Source organism: Mastomys coucha, unplaced genomic scaffold, assembly GCF_008632895.1.
Source record: "Mastomys coucha isolate ucsf_1 unplaced genomic scaffold, UCSF_Mcou_1 pScaffold11, whole genome shotgun sequence".
Lineage (NCBI taxonomy): Eukaryota > Metazoa > Chordata > Mammalia > Rodentia > Muridae > Mastomys > Mastomys coucha.
The window spans coordinates 22128171-22145634 of record NW_022196893.1 but is presented as its reverse complement, the minus strand read 5'-3'; the positions used below and the strand labels follow the sequence as shown (position 1 = coordinate 22145634).

At 40.1% G+C, this 17464-nt stretch overlaps 1 protein-coding gene across 5 annotated transcripts in view; it reads right to left on the bottom strand.

Moving 5' to 3' along the window:
• Positions 1-17464, bottom strand: part of CUNH12orf40 (chromosome unknown C12orf40 homolog) — a 69632-nt gene that overhangs the window by 30780 nt on the left and 21388 nt on the right. For 3 of the 5 annotated variants that reach the window (XM_031353179.1, XM_031353210.1, XM_031353185.1), the window contains one exon: positions 2992-3031. In XM_031353179.1, the coding sequence (XP_031209039.1) occupies positions 2992-3031 (40 nt within the window). Of the gene's footprint in view, positions 1-394; positions 589-880; positions 906-2991; positions 3032-17464 lie in introns of all 5 variants that reach the window. The other 2 variants (XM_031353202.1, XM_031353191.1) reach the window with 2 other exon arrangements.

Sequence of the window (17464 nt, the reverse complement as noted above, 5' to 3'; positions counted from 1 at the left end):
CACCCCACTCCCCATGCACACCTCATTCCCCATGCACACCCCACTCCCCATGCACACCCCACTACCCATGCACACCCCATTCCCCATGCACACCCCACTCTGACTGGCTCCTTCTGCCCCCAAGGGAGTCTCCCTTCTGATTTCATCCTCCTCCTCTCCCTGCTCCCTAAAGGTATCTCCCCACTTCTTCTGATCTCCTTTCTACTTCAAGACCTGTACTTACATTATATATATACATATGTGTGTGTATATATATATATATATATATATACATATATATAATTGTTACATGTGTTTATAACATAACATATACATATATATAAATTTTCCCCATGTATTATACTGTTAAGTCTATGTTCCATACATGAAGAAAATCACGAAGGGTTTGACTTTCCTGCTCTGGCTTATTTCATTTGATGATTTCCAGTTCCACCTATTTTCCTGCAAGCTTTATGATTTCATTTTCCTTTATAGATAGATAACTATGTATCAGATTCTTATTCACTCTTCTGATGCTTGATGTATATGTAGGCTGGTCCAATTATGAGCAACCATGAATAGTGTAGCTATAAACCAAGTTGGTCAGCTCTAAAATAATATACATATAAATAATATTACATCTATGAATATACTTAGGAATATAGCTACACATACAATATCAATAACGATTAAAGAAATAGAGGCCATGAATTTGAGAAAGAGTGGGGGGGTATGGGAATAGTTGGAAGAAGGAAAGGGGGAAAACAACATAATTCAATTTTTATTTTTTCAAGGAAATATATTTGTAAAAGCCCCCAGACTAGCAACTCTAAGATGTTCTATTCCAAGAGACTCTCTCCTGGTATATGTAATAGCACTGCCCTCCACCTTAAGTTCCTACCTATGAAGGTAGAATAGCCTTCTTCCTAAAACATAAAAAAGAATTAGATGAACACGGTAAGACCAGTAAGAGATCTGAAAAAACATCAAGCAAAGAGGTAAATATCCACTAAACAAAATGAATCAAACACATTTCATTTGAATTATCTATAATTCTACACTGGAACGAAGTATCTTCAAAAATATCATACTGAAATAACAAACTGTAGGATGCAAAAATTTTTCCTTGTTGAAAGGAAAAGTCTGTGTTAGGTCTTCTAACTGATGCTGTCTTAAGATGTTATCTCTTAAGGCACTGCATTTTGTAGTGGATTAAAGCCAGTGAGGTAGACAACACAAGCTGCTGAGACAGGAGATAGTGTATAAACTAGAGGGGAGAGGGTGGGCATGGGGAGAGCAGGAGAACAAGAGAAGTTTCTTGGAGACTATTTCTAAAACACATGGATGAGTCTGCATCAGTCTCAGAGTAAAACTGTAACTTTATAGGAGGAAAAAAAAGGGTGAAGAACGGAACAGACTAAAAAGAAAGTGAGCCCCTATTTTCAGGAATACTGAATAACTGGTTTGCTCTTCATCCTTTAGCTGTCATGTTGTGTCCTAATCTCTAGTCACTGAAAGGTCAAAGTGTGTGACTATTTCATTTAAAAAGATTGAAGGCTTGGTTTTTCTGATGAAGTCTGGCTTGGTAGAGTCCACACTGGTGTTCTGGGCTTCCTCCTTCTTGCCCTCTCTATAGTTTACAATTTGTTGTATTGGAATCTCAGTGCTTACACTCTTCTGTAGGATCCTTTTTTTCCTCAGGGCTACAGAGCAGAGTGATCCACACTAACTGCATGCAGTTGATACATTATCCCTGCTAAAGCATGTGAATCTCTCATAGGCCACAATTTATTTAATACTACCAATGTACTAGTGGAAATTTTGGGGTTTCCCTTGCATTCTCTCTCTCTCTCTCTCTCTCTCTCTCTCTCTCTCTCTCTCTCTCTTTCTCTCTCTCTCTTTCTCTCTTTCTCTCTCTCTCCCTCTCATCCATTCTCTCTCACATTTTATTAATAGCACTAACCTAATTATTTATGTATATTCTCCAAGTACAAATTTTCAAAGTTCCTTTCCAAGATACATACCCTTAGTTGTAAGGTGTAATATAATCAATGGGTTTTTTCTCTCTCTCTTTTTTTAAAGAGGTAATAAATTACACCATATTTCCCTTTCCTTTCCTTTCCTATCCCTAACACCTCTTGCTTGCTTTCAAATTCATGACCTCTTTTCAAAATTATGTTACATACATATATGAATATATACTTATATTCTTAAATATAGCCTTCTCAGTCTGTACAATGTCACTCATATTTGTATTTTCAAGGATGACCATTTGGCATTAGATGACCAATTGGTACGCTCTCCCCTGAGGAGGGCTGTTTTCTCCCAGCATTCCTTAGGTACTTGCAGTTCTTTGTGTAGGGTTGAGGTCTCCTGGGCTTCCCCATCCATTACTGTTGTCCTTGTTCAGCTCATGTGTAGGCAATCACACTGGTGAGGCTTTATAGGTATAGCGTTGGATGTTGCTAGGAGAGACAATCTTACAGGAAACTCACTGATCTCCCGGCTCATATAATGAGTATATTTAAAAAGTGACTAAATAAGCCAGGCGTGCGACATGAGACCAGTATAGTGCTCTACACAATAATGGAAGGCTTGAATTACAGGGCTGGCACTGAGGGCAGTGAGAAGTGCCTAGATGTGAGATGAGTCTTACAGCTACAAAGACAGCAACAGTCAATATGACTGTTGTAAGTGTCTGCTTGAGCAATGTATGTTGATAAACATGCCATGTACAGGAAGAAGAAGAAAAACTGAAGTTATCTTCGGTCTTATTTACGTTAATTCTTTTCTGAGACAGTCTTGCTGTGGCGGTCTGGATGACTGGAACTCACTAAGTAGCCCAGGCTGGGCTTGAACAAACATCAATCCTCTTGTGCTTGGCTCCAAAGCCAGAAGAGTGCCTCATACCTGGCCATCAGGTGAGTTTATTACTAATAAGGAGGAATTCAGAAGTTGAATATTAAGTTTGCTAGTATGGGGCTAACATCACTCAGATGCTAATGCCCTTACCTTCTGCTTTCTTCTTTCTTGTTTTATCAGGATCCTGGTCCTAAAAACATAAGCAGGATAAAGCATAGTTATTAAAGGAGAAGCCATTTCTAAGGTGATTGTCGTTTCAGCTGAAAACCTAAAATTAAATTCTAAATTTACTTATCAATGTAATATATTCTGCAAATATGAAAATGTTCTTAAAAATCTCTGGCATGTAATATTTCACATAAATCTCTTAGGAAGTCCAAAATGCAATAAAAACTATTACAATAATTAATAAAAGACAAAATAAATCTGAGATTTTAAAAAAAAGGAATGTATTAGAAATGGTGTATTTCTGAAGCACTCTCATCTGATAACACTCTTGGTCAGCAGCTCCATTTACTCTGCATTTCTTTAATGTGTCTACATTTTAGTGATGCCATCTGGGATATCACCAAGATAAAGGACATAAGTGACTTCAGGCTTGAAGGAACTCAGGAGTGTATTGTCAGAGCAACTCCAACTGGATTAATATACCAGTTATCTCAGTACTGGGTATTATGGCACACACCTGTAATCCCAGTAGTTGGGATGCTGAGGCAGGAAGGCCATGAGTTTGGGGTCACTCTGTCCTACAGAGTTGTTCTGAAATACTCTGAGCATCACGATGGGAACATGGCTCTGAACACAACGTTAGCTCACTTTCACCTGCCTCCACTCACACAGCCCTAACTTTGGTCTTCAGTACTGTGGAAGGCAGAGGGAAAGAAGGAAATCTCCACTCTAAGTCATATTGGGTTGCTATAAAAATACCACAACTTTGTAGATGATACTAGAGCACAAAGAACTACGCCCCAAGGCGTGCTGGCTTGAAGTGATACGGACTTTGAAGAGAATCAATCCTGGAAAGCAAAGCCTTCCTCGGCTCTGGTCCTGACTACCTTCCTATTTCTCCCACCTCTTCACACGGCAGATCAGGACACTGCAGCTATGCTCTCACCACAGACCACACAAACCAGACCCTGCTTCTATATGCTCAGCCATATGTCTAGAGAGCTAGCCATCAAAGAAATGTTCTGATCCCTCTTGTTTGATAGAGACTGTGGAGTCTACATTCAGTTTCAATTCAATTCAAGAAGAAGTCTTGTCTCATACCTGACAGGAAAGAATGCTACATAGAGAGTCCAAGAATTCCAGATAACAGGCCTTGTGGGTTTCTACCCTCTTATTAACAAGCCACACTTTTTGTGTCCGATTACTTTTCTTTATGGGTGTCAGTTCTTCATCAAACCTAAGTATATGAATGAACAGTTTTCTCTGGGTTTGGGATCTTCGGTACTCAAAGTACTGAGTCACATGAAACAGTAAAATAAATGTGCTGTACTGCTCTCTGCACAGTCTGGTTTCAGTTACGAGGCTGTGTCAGCCATGGCCTTTATGATGAACAGGAAAAATAATATACTTTCTACCTAAACTCAAGCAACAGAGATTCCTCCCAGTTCAGCAGCTGTACAGACTACAGCTAAAAATGCCCAGATACACACCTAACAGATGCTGCCCAGATGAATAGACTATTTATTCACATAGCAAAGGGATGGGCTGGCTTTTGTAAAGACAGGAGTTATAACAATGAGGGCTCTGCTCTCACATCCCTCAGGTCCTACATATCCTATACCATCGCCATAGGGGTTAGAAAACTCAAGTCCCAGCCTTAGAGGGCATCAGATGAAGTAAGGATAGGAATTGGTAGAGAATGGGATCCTGTACCTTGGGACGGAGGTCTGTGGGAGACTCTACTTGAGACAGAACTTTGAACCCAGAGATTCTCAAGAGTTCCTCACCTAAAGAATTAGTCCTTCCACCCTTAGCAGAAACATGTGCTCCTAAGCCCACTCTTGAAATATTGCTTCTTCTGGCTTTGACTAGGGGACATCACCCTCCATTGTCAGATAAACCACAAGTGGCTCTCCCTCAAGAAAATACCAGGCAAGAAAACACTGCAATCCATCAGAGTCCACCACTTGCTTCCTTTAGACCTACAACCAAAATCTGGGCTAGGCAGGCTCAGCAGGCTCCTAGAGGGTAGGCAGGAAGGGTAGTCCAGGAGGAGGTGCGCTACACTACTGAGGAGCTTAATGAGTTTGCTAATTCATTCAAGCAGAAGTCTGAGAAACATGTCTGGGAGTGGGTTTTAAGGATGTAGAACAACGGTGGAAGAACATAAAACTGGACCAGGCTCAGTTTATTGATATCGGCCCACTGAGTGAGTAGTTTTAATATGGAAGTGCACACATTTTTAAAAGGTGTCTTCAGATATGAAATATATGAAGATTCTACTGCATTTCTGTTTGATCTATAAAAGCAGAAATTTTCTCAAAAAAATTAGAGACTCCACTAGATTGTGTCAAAGGGAATCTTGCTCTATGAACCAATTTCCAGACTCGAGCCAACTTGAAGATCCAGAACCCCTTGAATGAAAGGATGGCCAGGTTCCACTGAGACAGGACCTTGATAAAATATTTAAGATTTTCTCTGTCCTTCCCTAGAAGGACCCAAGGCCTTTTACAAAGATAACTGTATACTGGTAGATAGGGAAAAAAATCAAACTTTCAGGGTCTATTGGTTCAGAACTGACAACAATCCTGGAAGACCCTAAGCAGTACTGCGTACCCCTACCCCAGTTAAAGTAGGGGCTTATTGAGGTCAGGCAATGGAGTTTTGGTTGATCAACTCATAGTGGGTCCAGGGGTTTCCAAATTAATCCTTTAGTTATTTTTCCAGGTCCACAATATATAGAAGTTAGAAGTTGGCAGAAGTCTCACATTAGTTCCCTGACCTATGAAGTGAGGGCTATTGCAGTTGGAAAAAACCAAATGGAAGACATTGGAGCTTCCTCTGTCAAAGACAATATCACATCCCAGGAAGAATTGCAGAAATTGTTGCAACCATCAAGGACTTGAAAAATGCAGGGTTGGTGCATCACACTACTCTCCTATGTGGCCAGTGCAGATGACAGATGGATGGAGCATGGAGAATAGCAATTGTTTAGCAAAAATGTGTCAAGTAGTGACTGCCATTGCAGCTGCTGTATCACTTGTGGTACCCTTACTTGAGCAGATCTAGTATCTTCTAGTATGTGGGATGCAACTATTGATCTAACAAATGCCTTTTTTGTAACCGTCCATAAAGACCACTGGAAGCAACTTTTCAGTTGGCAAGGCCAGCTGTGTATCTTCACAGTTTTACTTCAAGGATCTAATAACCCTACAACCCCACCCGCCCCCCGCCCCATGTCATGAGTTAAGTTTGAAGATATCTTGATAGTCTGTCTCTTCCACAAAGCTTCCCATTGGTCCACTAGACTGACAAGATTATTAGACTGGTAAGCTTATTCTGATTAGACCAAGTGAACAGAAAGTACCAATCACTTGGGACTTGAGAGTAACACATGTGCACATCAGAGATGAGAAATAAACCCAACCAAACTTCAAGGACCCTCTAACCTCAGAAAAATTCTTAGGAAGCCAGTGGTGTGGGACATGCAGAGATATTCCTTCTAAAATCAATGATAAGTTATTGTATCTGGCCCCTCCCACCAAGAAAGAAGCACATTTAGTGGGCCTATTTGGATTCTAGAGACAGTACATTCCTCACTTGGATGTGTTACTCTGGTCCATATACCAAGTGACTCAGAAAGCTGCAAGCTTTGAATGGGACCTGGAACAGGAAAAGGCTCTTCAACAGTCCCAGGCTCCTGTGCAGGCTGCTCTACCACACGAATCACATGATCTAGCAGACCTAATAGAATGTGAAGTGGAAGTAACAGACAGGAATGCTATCTGGAGGTGAAGCACAGAAGAGAGCTTTTGAGGTTTTGGAGCAAGGCTCTACAATCATATACAGACAAACATTGTCAGCTTTGGGGCCTTAGTTGAAACTGAACATCTGATGATAGGCCACCAAGCTAATATGCAACCTGAGCTGTCTATCATGAGCTGGGTATTATCTGACCCACCAAGCCACAAAATAGGATGTGCACAGTAGTAATCCATTATCAAACAGAAGTAGTTAATCCTGCCTTAGCGGATCCTGAAGGCACAAGCAAGTTACATGACGTTGCTCAAATGCCTATGGTTTCTAACCCTGATTTCTTCTGTTCCCGAGCTTGCATCTCTAGCCTCAAGTGGTAGCCTTCATGCCTGGGTAACAGAAGACTAGGGCCTGATCTACTGATGGTTCTGCACATTATGCAGGCACCACCCAGAAATGGACAGCTACAGCATGAAAACCCTGTTCTGGAACAATACTGAAAGACACTCAAAGGAAATCTTCACATCTTCATGGTGGGCAGGACTTTGGGCAGTATCTATGGTCTTACATTTTGTTTGAGAGGAAAATGGCCAGATGTGAATTGTTTGCTGATTCATAAGCTGTAGCCAATAGATTAGCTCAATTGTCAGGACCTGGAAAGAACACTAACTAGAAAATTGCTAAGAAAGACATCTGGAGAATTATGTGGGCAGATCTCTGCAGCTGGGTAAAGGATGTGAAGATACTTTGACTCATATAAAGGCTCATCAAAAGTGACTTCAGAAGCAGAGAAGTTCAATAATTAAGTGGACAGGATGACCCAGCCTGTGAACAGTTGGCCTCTTTCCTCAGTCATCCCTTGTCATTGTCCAAGGTGCCCATGAAAAAAGGGGCCATGGTGGCAAAGATGGAGGTTATACATGGGTTTGACAATATGAACTGCCACTCTCTAAGGCAGACCTGGCTACAGCTCCTGCTAAGTGACAGATCTGGCAACAGCAGAGATCAAAACTGAGACAGACATATCATACCATTCCCTGAGTTGACCAGCCAGTGACCTTGTGGCAGGTTCACTCCATTGGACCACTTCATCCATGGGAAACACAATACCATGTACTTACTGGGGTAGATATTTATTCTGGTCACTGAATTGCCTTTCCTTCATCTAATGCTTCTATCAAAACTACCATCTGTGGACTTACAGAATGTCTTACCAGTGTCATGGTATTCCAAACAGAATTGATTCTATAGTAGTTTGAAAGAAAATGGCACCCATAGGCCAATGGAAAATGGCACTATTAGAAGGTGTGGCCTTGTTGGAGTAGGTGTGGCCTTGTTGGAGGAAGTAGTACTCAAGCCATGCCCAGTGCAGCAGTCACTTCCTGCTACCTATAGACCCAGATGGAGAACTCTCAGCTACATCTCCGACACCATGCCTGTCTGCATGCCACCATGCTTCCTGCCATGACAATAATAGACTAAGCCTCATAAACTGTAAACCAGTCCCAATTAAATGCTTTTCTTTATAAGAGTTGCTGTGGTCATAATGGCTCTTCATAATAGAAAACCTAACTAAGACATTGTCTACCTAAAGAACTTATATCACAGCCAGAGAAGTGAGAGACTGTGCCCATAATCATGAAATCTACTGCTATTACTATATTTCCCACCATCTTGAAGCACATGGCCTGATAGATGGAATGGCCTTTTGAAGGCACAGTTACAGTGCCTTACAATCAGGCAGCAATAGGATGGATAGCTTGGGGCAGGCATCTCCAGACCACGCATACGCTTTGAATCAGTGTCCAATATATGGTACAATTTTTTCTATAGCCAGGATCCATGGGTCCAGGAATCAAGGGGTGGAAAAGGGAATATTTCCATTCATTATTACACCTAGTGATCTACTAGGGAAATTCTCCCTTCCTGTTCCTGTGACCTTAAGTTCTGCTGGACTAGAAATTTTGGTTTCAGAAAGAGGTGTGTTCCTGCCAAGAAACACAACAAATGTTCCTCTGAACTGGAAGCTCAGACTTCCTCCTGGCCACTTTGAGCTTCTAGTGTCCTTACACCAATGGCTAAGAAAGGAATAACAGTGTTAGGAGGAGTGATTGATCCAGATTACCATGGGGAAGTTGGATCGTTTCTTCACAATGGAGATGAGAAAGATTATGTCTGGAGCACAGGACATCCTTTAGAGCATTTCTTGGAGCTATCATGTGCTGTGATTAATGAAAAACTACAACAGCCTAATCCAGGCAAGATGGCAAATGGCACAGGCCAAACAGAAATGAAGGGCTTGCCAAGCATGATAGAAATATAGACTGAGTAATAGAGGAATGTAGTTATAAATGCCAGCTAAAGCCAGGTGACTAGTTTCAGAAATGAGTTATAACGGACATGAGTATTTCTGTCATATAAGAATGCATTTGTACAAGATATTTGTATTCTCTTTCCTCAATTTCTTTATCATGAGATATAATATCAATTAAGAGAATATAAGTGGTTATCATATTTGAGTTTGAAATACTAAAAGAATGTCTCTCAAGGAACATTGCCACACATTCTAAATTTATAATGTGTTTGAAGTTATACATGTTAGACATAATTATGACCTGGTTAAATATATAATACATTTATAATTGTACATGGGATAGTTATACCATGTTTTACATTATTATGACCTGGTTATTATTTTCACTTGAAATCAATCACAAAATATGGAAATATGGTTTGTGTCAAGTTGGCAAGGGGTGAACTTGTGATAGCTATTCTTGGTTGTCAACTTCACCACATCTGAAATCAGGTAAAACTCAAGCGGCTGGGCACACCTGTGAGGGGATTTTATTTTCCTAATTAAATCATTTGAAGTAGGAAGATCCACTTTTAGTCCAGATCTTTTGAGGGCAGAAGATCCAACTTTGATCTGGGTTACACTTTCTGATGGCAGCCTATGTGAAGGACATGGAGAAAGGATTTTCTCTCTCACTCTCACTCTCGCTCTTGCTCTGCTCTGCCTGCTTGCCCTCACTGGCAAGCCCATTCCTTCACTGTCATTAGAGCCTGTCTTCAGTATTCTATTACACAGTGAAGGTCAGCTGAGATGTCCAGGTTCATGTACTGAACAAACACTGGATTCTGGGCTTTCCACTGGTTGACAGTCATTATTGAACTAGCTGGACCAGGGCCCATAATCCAACTCAAAAGAAAAAAAAAAAAGAAGAAATACATAAAAAATATTTATCTTTGCTAGCAACTAGGAAAATATAAATTAGAACTTTGAAAGTTTATTTTATCCTTATCAGAATGTTAAAATCAACAAAATATCAGACAACAAATACTGATGAATGTTGGGAAAAGGGAGCCCTCATTCACTGTTGGTAGTAATGCAACCTGGTGCAGCCCCCTATGGAAATGCATATAGAGTTTTCTCAGAAAGCTAAGCCTAACTCTACCAAGCTATCCAGGTACACCACTCTAGGGCGTATGACACAAGGACTTCACATCCCACTCCCCAGACACTTGCTCAGCCATGTGCATTGTGCTCTACTCACAATAGCAAGGAAATGGAAACAACCTAAACGTCCTTTAAGCAACAATTGGGTAATTGAAAAGTGGTACATAACACTGTGGGATACTATATAGCTGTAAAAAAAAAAAAATGAAATCATGAACTTTACAGGTAAATGGGTGGAAAGAGAAGAGATCACATTAAATGAAATGACCCAGAAAAACAAAGTCACATGTTCTCTCTATTGGAGGCTCCTAGCTCAAAATTTTCTGATGTGAGCATATAGCCTGGAGTAACCACAGAAACCAGATGAGTGAAACAGGACCACTGGCAGGAGAGGGGAACTGGGGAGCTGGAGAACAACAGAGAAGAAACCAGATGAGTGAAACAGGACCACTGACAGGAGAGGGGAGCTGGGGAGCTGGAGAACAACAGAGAAGCAAATACCAGGTAGAAGCAATCTGAGTAAGAAAATGAGAAAGCTGGGGTGTTTAGGGACACACAGCAGGTAAACACAGAAGGGGAACAGAAGGGTATAAGTTATCAATAGGAGAAATGAGAAGAGGGAGCTCTCTAGGGAGTGGGCAGGGAAGTAAATACAGAAAGAGAAGGGAAGATAAAACAATAAAAAGAAATCTAAAAAGGGGAATAAGAAATCATACTATTAACTATTTATCTTTTTTTAAAAATGAAAATCTTTGAATTTTTATGTAATTCTTTGAATAAATATACAAAGAAACTTTTAATGAATTGTTCTCATCTGGACTGACAACACTATACACCAAGAGCCAAAGAACCACCACCTAACAAAAGCCCCATTACCAGGCAGGCAAGAGATGCCTTCTTTTGAGTTGTTGAACAGTACTGTCCAAGAGACTCCCAAAACACACAGCCTATTGCTGTTGTCCTTGGTTGCTCTCAGAGGTGGAAAGTCAGTCCATTTGCTTGAAGACACTGCATACTTCTAAAATAGGGCTCAGAGACCCATGGCATGGAACTGACCTAAATGCCTTCTCCTGGCTTTCATGGTGCCAGAAGGCAGCATGCAAGCCTCCAAAGAAATGAAGCAAGCCAAAGCCCCATCCAACTAGGATGCCTATAAACCACACCAATGGCCAGCATGACACTATGGGTGTGTCAGTGCCACACATACCTTGGCAGTAACCAATAGCTCTCTAATTAGACTCAATACACTCTCAACAAAAGAGGTCCCATGCCTGGCACAAGAATCATAGCTAACTTGCTAGTCAAGTATTGTTACTGGAAGAGAATCTACAATCACCACTTTACTAAATAAGCATAATCTCTAATAACAATATTAATATTTGTCCTGTACCCACTGATAAGTGTAATCCTCACCCATCAAACAAACCTGTCTTTTAACAAAGATCACCACAGAAAACCACAAGCAGTCAAAGTGCAGAGTAGTGGAGCCCAGTCCCAACGGGTACATCTACAAAATACTCCTGCACCTAAGGCTAAGGGAACATGGCTAAAGAGCAGGCAGAAAGACTGTAAAAGCCAGAACATAAGAAAGTTGGCTATAAAATGCCTCTCCCAGTAATGTCAGAAGCTACAGCCACTGTCTTTCTAAAATAATTGCCCAAAAATTAGTTGAAGAAGACAACATCAATGGCCCCACCAAAGTGGACTGAGAAAACCCCATGCAGCCTCAGCCATACAAAGGCAATTAAGGACACCAGCAGGGCAGAAATGGTCTTATTGGGGGAAGAGCACAACTGGTTGGCCAGTACCAAATGATCAGCACTGAAAACATACATATAGCTATCACTCTACAGAATGAGCAGGTAATATTTAAGAATATATATGTATGCACATATACATATATGAACACAATAATGATTAATGACATAATATCCATGAATTTGATAGAGAGGAAAGAGAATTAATGGGAGGGCTTGGAGGGAGGAAAGGGAAGAAGAGAGAAATGTGATTATTTATAATCCCAAATGAAATGAGTTAAGTGATAGAAGGAAAAGAAGAAGGGAGAGAAATGGACACAGGTGGGAAAAGAAGTGTGCTGATCACAGACACTCAGGAATTTCTGCCCCTTTATTCTAGTAAGAAGAAGTAAAAAGAGTAATTCTCAAGAGAAATTTCTCTTAAAATTAAAGGCACAAAACAATATGGCTGTTAAAGAAATGTTTTAAAAAGATACAAAGTTGTAAATCTACACTGCAGCATGCAGATATCAAAACCATATCAGAACTTAGACACTGTGGACATCACACAAACGCCTTACATCAGCAATGTAACACTGTTCCTTTAGTTTGATTCTGCTTTTAAACTTTCAGTTTGGCTTACTTTCTGAAGGGTCTGGTGCCATGCAAAGCAAATTGTTTCAGGATGTCAAGATCTTTTAAATTTTACAAATATGATTAATTTTGGAAAACATAAAGCAAATAGCCTTAACTATTAACTGAAAATAATGCTTTAAAGTTTGTATTACACTGAAATGAATATTAGTCTAAAACATAATAATGCAAGATTCCTAGTTAATGGACTTGTTAAGATTCAAGACAGTATCTAGCCTAGAAAAAGTACTTACGTTGGCTTTCCACAAAACTAAAGCAGGTCATCCTGATGTGTCAGGAATAGCAATGGTAAATGTCAGAATCTTGCCTTTATATCTCATAAAAAGTTAAAAGCTTTAGGAAATGCATGAACTACAAAAGAAAGGCACTATAGAGAAAACTATAAAGCCAATAAAGTAGAAATATGAGATAGGAATGCAGAACCTATTAAAAATAACTTCTCACAGGCTGAATTTCCATATTTTAACACAAACACTATTTTGCCACAAACATTATTTCGCAACTACAGGCTATGCTTGTAAACATAAACTACCCAGTCCATACTGGAGAGGATTTTAGAATGAGAGTTACATCTAATATGGAAGCTTATTTCAGGATATTCACATTATCATTAAATCAGAAGAAAGTAAATTTATTCATAGATCAAACTAGACAGTACATAAAACTAATGAAATGACAGAAAATGTACCTTTAAATAACTCTATTAATGATATTAATTTTCAATTCAAAAGATAGAGACCAATAAATTATACTGAGAAACCAAATAATCTACTTGTCTTCTCTTATAAATACACCTTACAATCAAAATTAGGCAACTGCCAAAGTATAAAAAATGGAAAAAGAAGTATTCCAAGTAACTGGAATTAGGAAATGAATAAATGTCACTATGCTAATAGCTGGCAAAACTTATTTCAATCTAAAACTAGTCATGTCACATGGCATAATGGATGCCAAAACAACAACAATTTAAAAAAACAAAAACAAACAAACAAAAAAACAACCTGAGCCAGGCAGTGGTGGCACATGCTTTTAATCCCAGCACTTGGGAGGCAGAGACAGGCAGATTTCTGAGTTCGAGGCCAGCCTGGTCTACACAGTGAGCTCCAGGACAGCCAAGACTACACAGAGAATCCCTGTCTCGAGGGTGGGGGTGGGGTGGGAAACAACCGGAAACATATGAGTAAAATGACATTACGTATCGAACAGTCCTCACACACATCTAGAGATCATCTTTCTCAGAAGCCCATGCACCTTTCTGTAAAACAGATTCAATCAGAAAGTGGACAGTTCCCCTGACTCCCTGTCTTCATATTTCTTCTCATCAGCTGCTTTATGTTTGGGTTACTCCTGGTTTTCTGAAACCCAAAGGCAAATTATTGGGGATATGTATTTCTTTTAATGCAGGCATTAACAGGTATAAACTTTCTCTCTGAACTGCTTTTATTTTTGTCTCATACATTTTATAAATTATGTTTTTATTTGGTCCTAGGAATTTTTGATAATTTTTATTTGCCAATCCCATTCATCACTGAATAGTGTGTTCTTTCATCTCTATGCTCATATTCTATAGTTTTTCTTGTTGCTTTCTAGCTCTAATCCACTATGGTCAAATGGAATACAAGAAGTTATCTTGAATCTCCTGCATTTGTTAAAACTTGTTTGTCTTATGAGTCTAACAGAGTCATGAGCCCGAGTTGGAAGAGTTTATTCATCCAGACAAGACACCAACAATAGGGAAAACAACAATCTTACTGAAGCCCAACTTGAAGAGCAAGTGAGTTTCCCTGGCTTCCTTTACAGGGCGGGGGTGAAGGGTTACTTATAGGAGTGTGGATGTCAGCAAAATGGATGCCCTAGTGCAGCGTCTCACTTCACCATGCATGATCACCTCCCAGAAGCTCATCATGGAGTCTCCCTTCTGGTAAACATCCTACGCCATGTATTCTAGGATGAGCATCCCTACCCTATCTCCCCCCACCACTAGAATATCGACAGTTCATTACCATAGCCATAGACCTAGTCATCTCTGTATTTTCTACTCGATTCTTAACCTGGATGAGGTAGTTCCTATTGTAATCATGCTATTCCCAGAGGAAAAAGTTGTGCTACAGCAGCTAGCTGCAGAACAACAACAAAACTCAAGAGAGATTAATAAACAGTTCTCAAGAGATGAAATAAAAATGGCTAATAAGCAAGGAGAAAATGTCCAGCCTCATTAGCCATCAGAGACTGAAAATCAAAACTAATTCAGATTCTGTCTTGGCCCAGTCAGAATGACAGTCATTAAGAAAACAAATGAATACTATCAAGGATGTGTGCAAAAGGGAACCTTCTATACTACTGATGGAGTGTACACTACGCTAACTACCATGGGTTAGATTAACAATACAAAGGTCTGCCAAAGAAAAACTGAAAACAGGACCAGTGAGATGGCTCAGCAAGGAAAAGTACTTGCTGCCAAGCCAGAAGATCTGAGTTCAATCCCCAGGACTCACAAGGAGGAAGAAGGGAACCAATTCTCATAGGATGTCCTCTGATTTCCACATGTGTGCTCTGATACATTTGTGCATACTCATATAAAAACATACACATGATAAGTTTATAAAAAACAAAACAAAAGAAAAAATAAATCTGCCATATGGCCCATTGATACCACTACATGGTATTCACTCAAAAGCCTCCAAGGAGTGTGACACAGAAATGCTTTGTATCAGTGTCTATTACAACATTGTTCACAATATCTGGTATAGAATCAATATTGGTGGCCAAGGTTAGAAACGACAGTTTAAAATGTGCCATTTTTCATCCATTAAAAGAAAGAATATGTGTCATCTGTAGAAAAAAAAATGGATGCAAATTGAAACGATACACTAAGTGAATTAGCCAGGCTCACAAAGACAAATACTAAATGTTTCCTCATACTTGTCTATCCTAGATTTTGCATGATACACAAAGCCACATGTGTATGTATATGACCTGAAAGTAGAAGTAAAACTAACTTAAGGACAAAGGGAGGAGAAGGCGGCAAAGGACGGGATGATAGAAGGACACAGAAAAACAAAAACAAAAACAAAAAACAAAAAAAAATGCTTAATATACAACATATACGTTAATACAAACTTCAAAGATAAATACATTTTAAAATTTCAGCCCTTGATTCTGTGAAGGCTGGATGGCCCAATGTACCAGAATGCCAGGATGGGGAAGCAGGAGTGAGTGGTTGGATGGGGGAGCACCCTCATAGAAGCAGGGGGAGGGGAGACAGGATAGGGGGTTTCTGGAGGGGAAACCAGGAAAGGGGATAAGATTTGAAATGTAAATAAAGAAAATATCTAATAAAAATTATTAAATAAAAAAAACTGGTACTGTCCAAAACCACTTTAGCAACAGCATTCTTACCAACACTGGCAGGACTGATTAGGGTCCATTACTTCATTCACATATTTCATTGTCTCATATCTAAAAATGACCATATTTCCTATTATCAACTAGAAGAGCCATGCAAACATCATAGACCTCAGTATGCAGTAGCCCAGCTTTACAGCCATGCCATCAACCGTCCAGCACAGACAGTGACAGTGCCTCTTCTACACGAGCCAATGAGTTGGTTGTCTCAATTTGCTGGAGTCCTAGAACACTTCCATTCTTAACACATGCCTCTGTGCTGTTTTTAAAAAGGACTTGCTACTTTCTATGTAGACAACGTCAGAAAAAGAGAACTTTATTATCCCTGGACATCTCACTGTTTAATCAGGTTAAAAATGAGATCTTGCCGGGCGGTGGTGGCGCACGCCTTTAATCCCAGCACTTGGGAGGCAGAGGCAGGTGGATTTCTGAGTTCGAGGCCAGCCTGGTCTACAGAGTGAGTCCCAGGACAGCCAGGGCTACACAGAGAAACCCTGTCTTTTTTTTTAAGTCATTGAATATAACTAAGCTTATCAAGTGGAATTATTGACATTAGTCAATATTTAGTTTAAACACAGAAAACCACAGCGAGGCATGGTGATTCATACCTATTACTCCAGCTCATGGGAGAAAGTCAAGGCAACTACTGTGATTTTTCAAGCCAGCCTAGGTTATACTCTTTTTAAAAATCAATTTTTAAAAAGTCTGAGATGAATGCTAAACCTGGCACATGTTTGTAGGGACAGATTATCTTCAGAAAGAACACTGAAAGAAGAGATGGGTGAGAGAGTAAAGGCTCGTGCTGACAAGATGGAGGACCCTAGTTGAATTCTGGGAAGCCACATGGTAAGCAGAGAGACCTGACTCCTACATTCTGATCTCTACACAAGCACTATGGAACATACAGAGAGGGGTTGGGGGTAAATTTTAAAACAATGGCTGCTTGATCTACAACTCTTTCTCATCTGAATTCTTTTGGGAGCACAAGAACAGACTGCTGCTAGAATCAAGACCAAACACTTAGTACCACAACTCTGATTTTACCTCAGGACTACAGCTTATGGGATCCCTCACACATCCATCTGCAGGTACAAGAGACAACAGACTGGTAAACTGTGCGCACTGTTTAAGCTTACTGAGAGGCTGTCTCTGGAAGTATGGAAGGCGAACACCCATTCACACCTAAAGCTATGTGTCTCGATGCATCCCCTCCAGTACAACCCATTCACACCTAAAGCTATTTGTCTCAATGTATCTTCTCCAGTGTACACCCATTCACACCTAAAGCTATGTGTCTCGATGTATCTCCTCCGGTACACACCCATTCACACCTAAAGCTATGTGTCTCGATGTATCTCCTCTAGTACACACCCATTCACACCTAAAGCTATGTGTCTCGATGCATCCCCTCCAGTACACACCCATTCACACCTAAAGCTATGTGTCT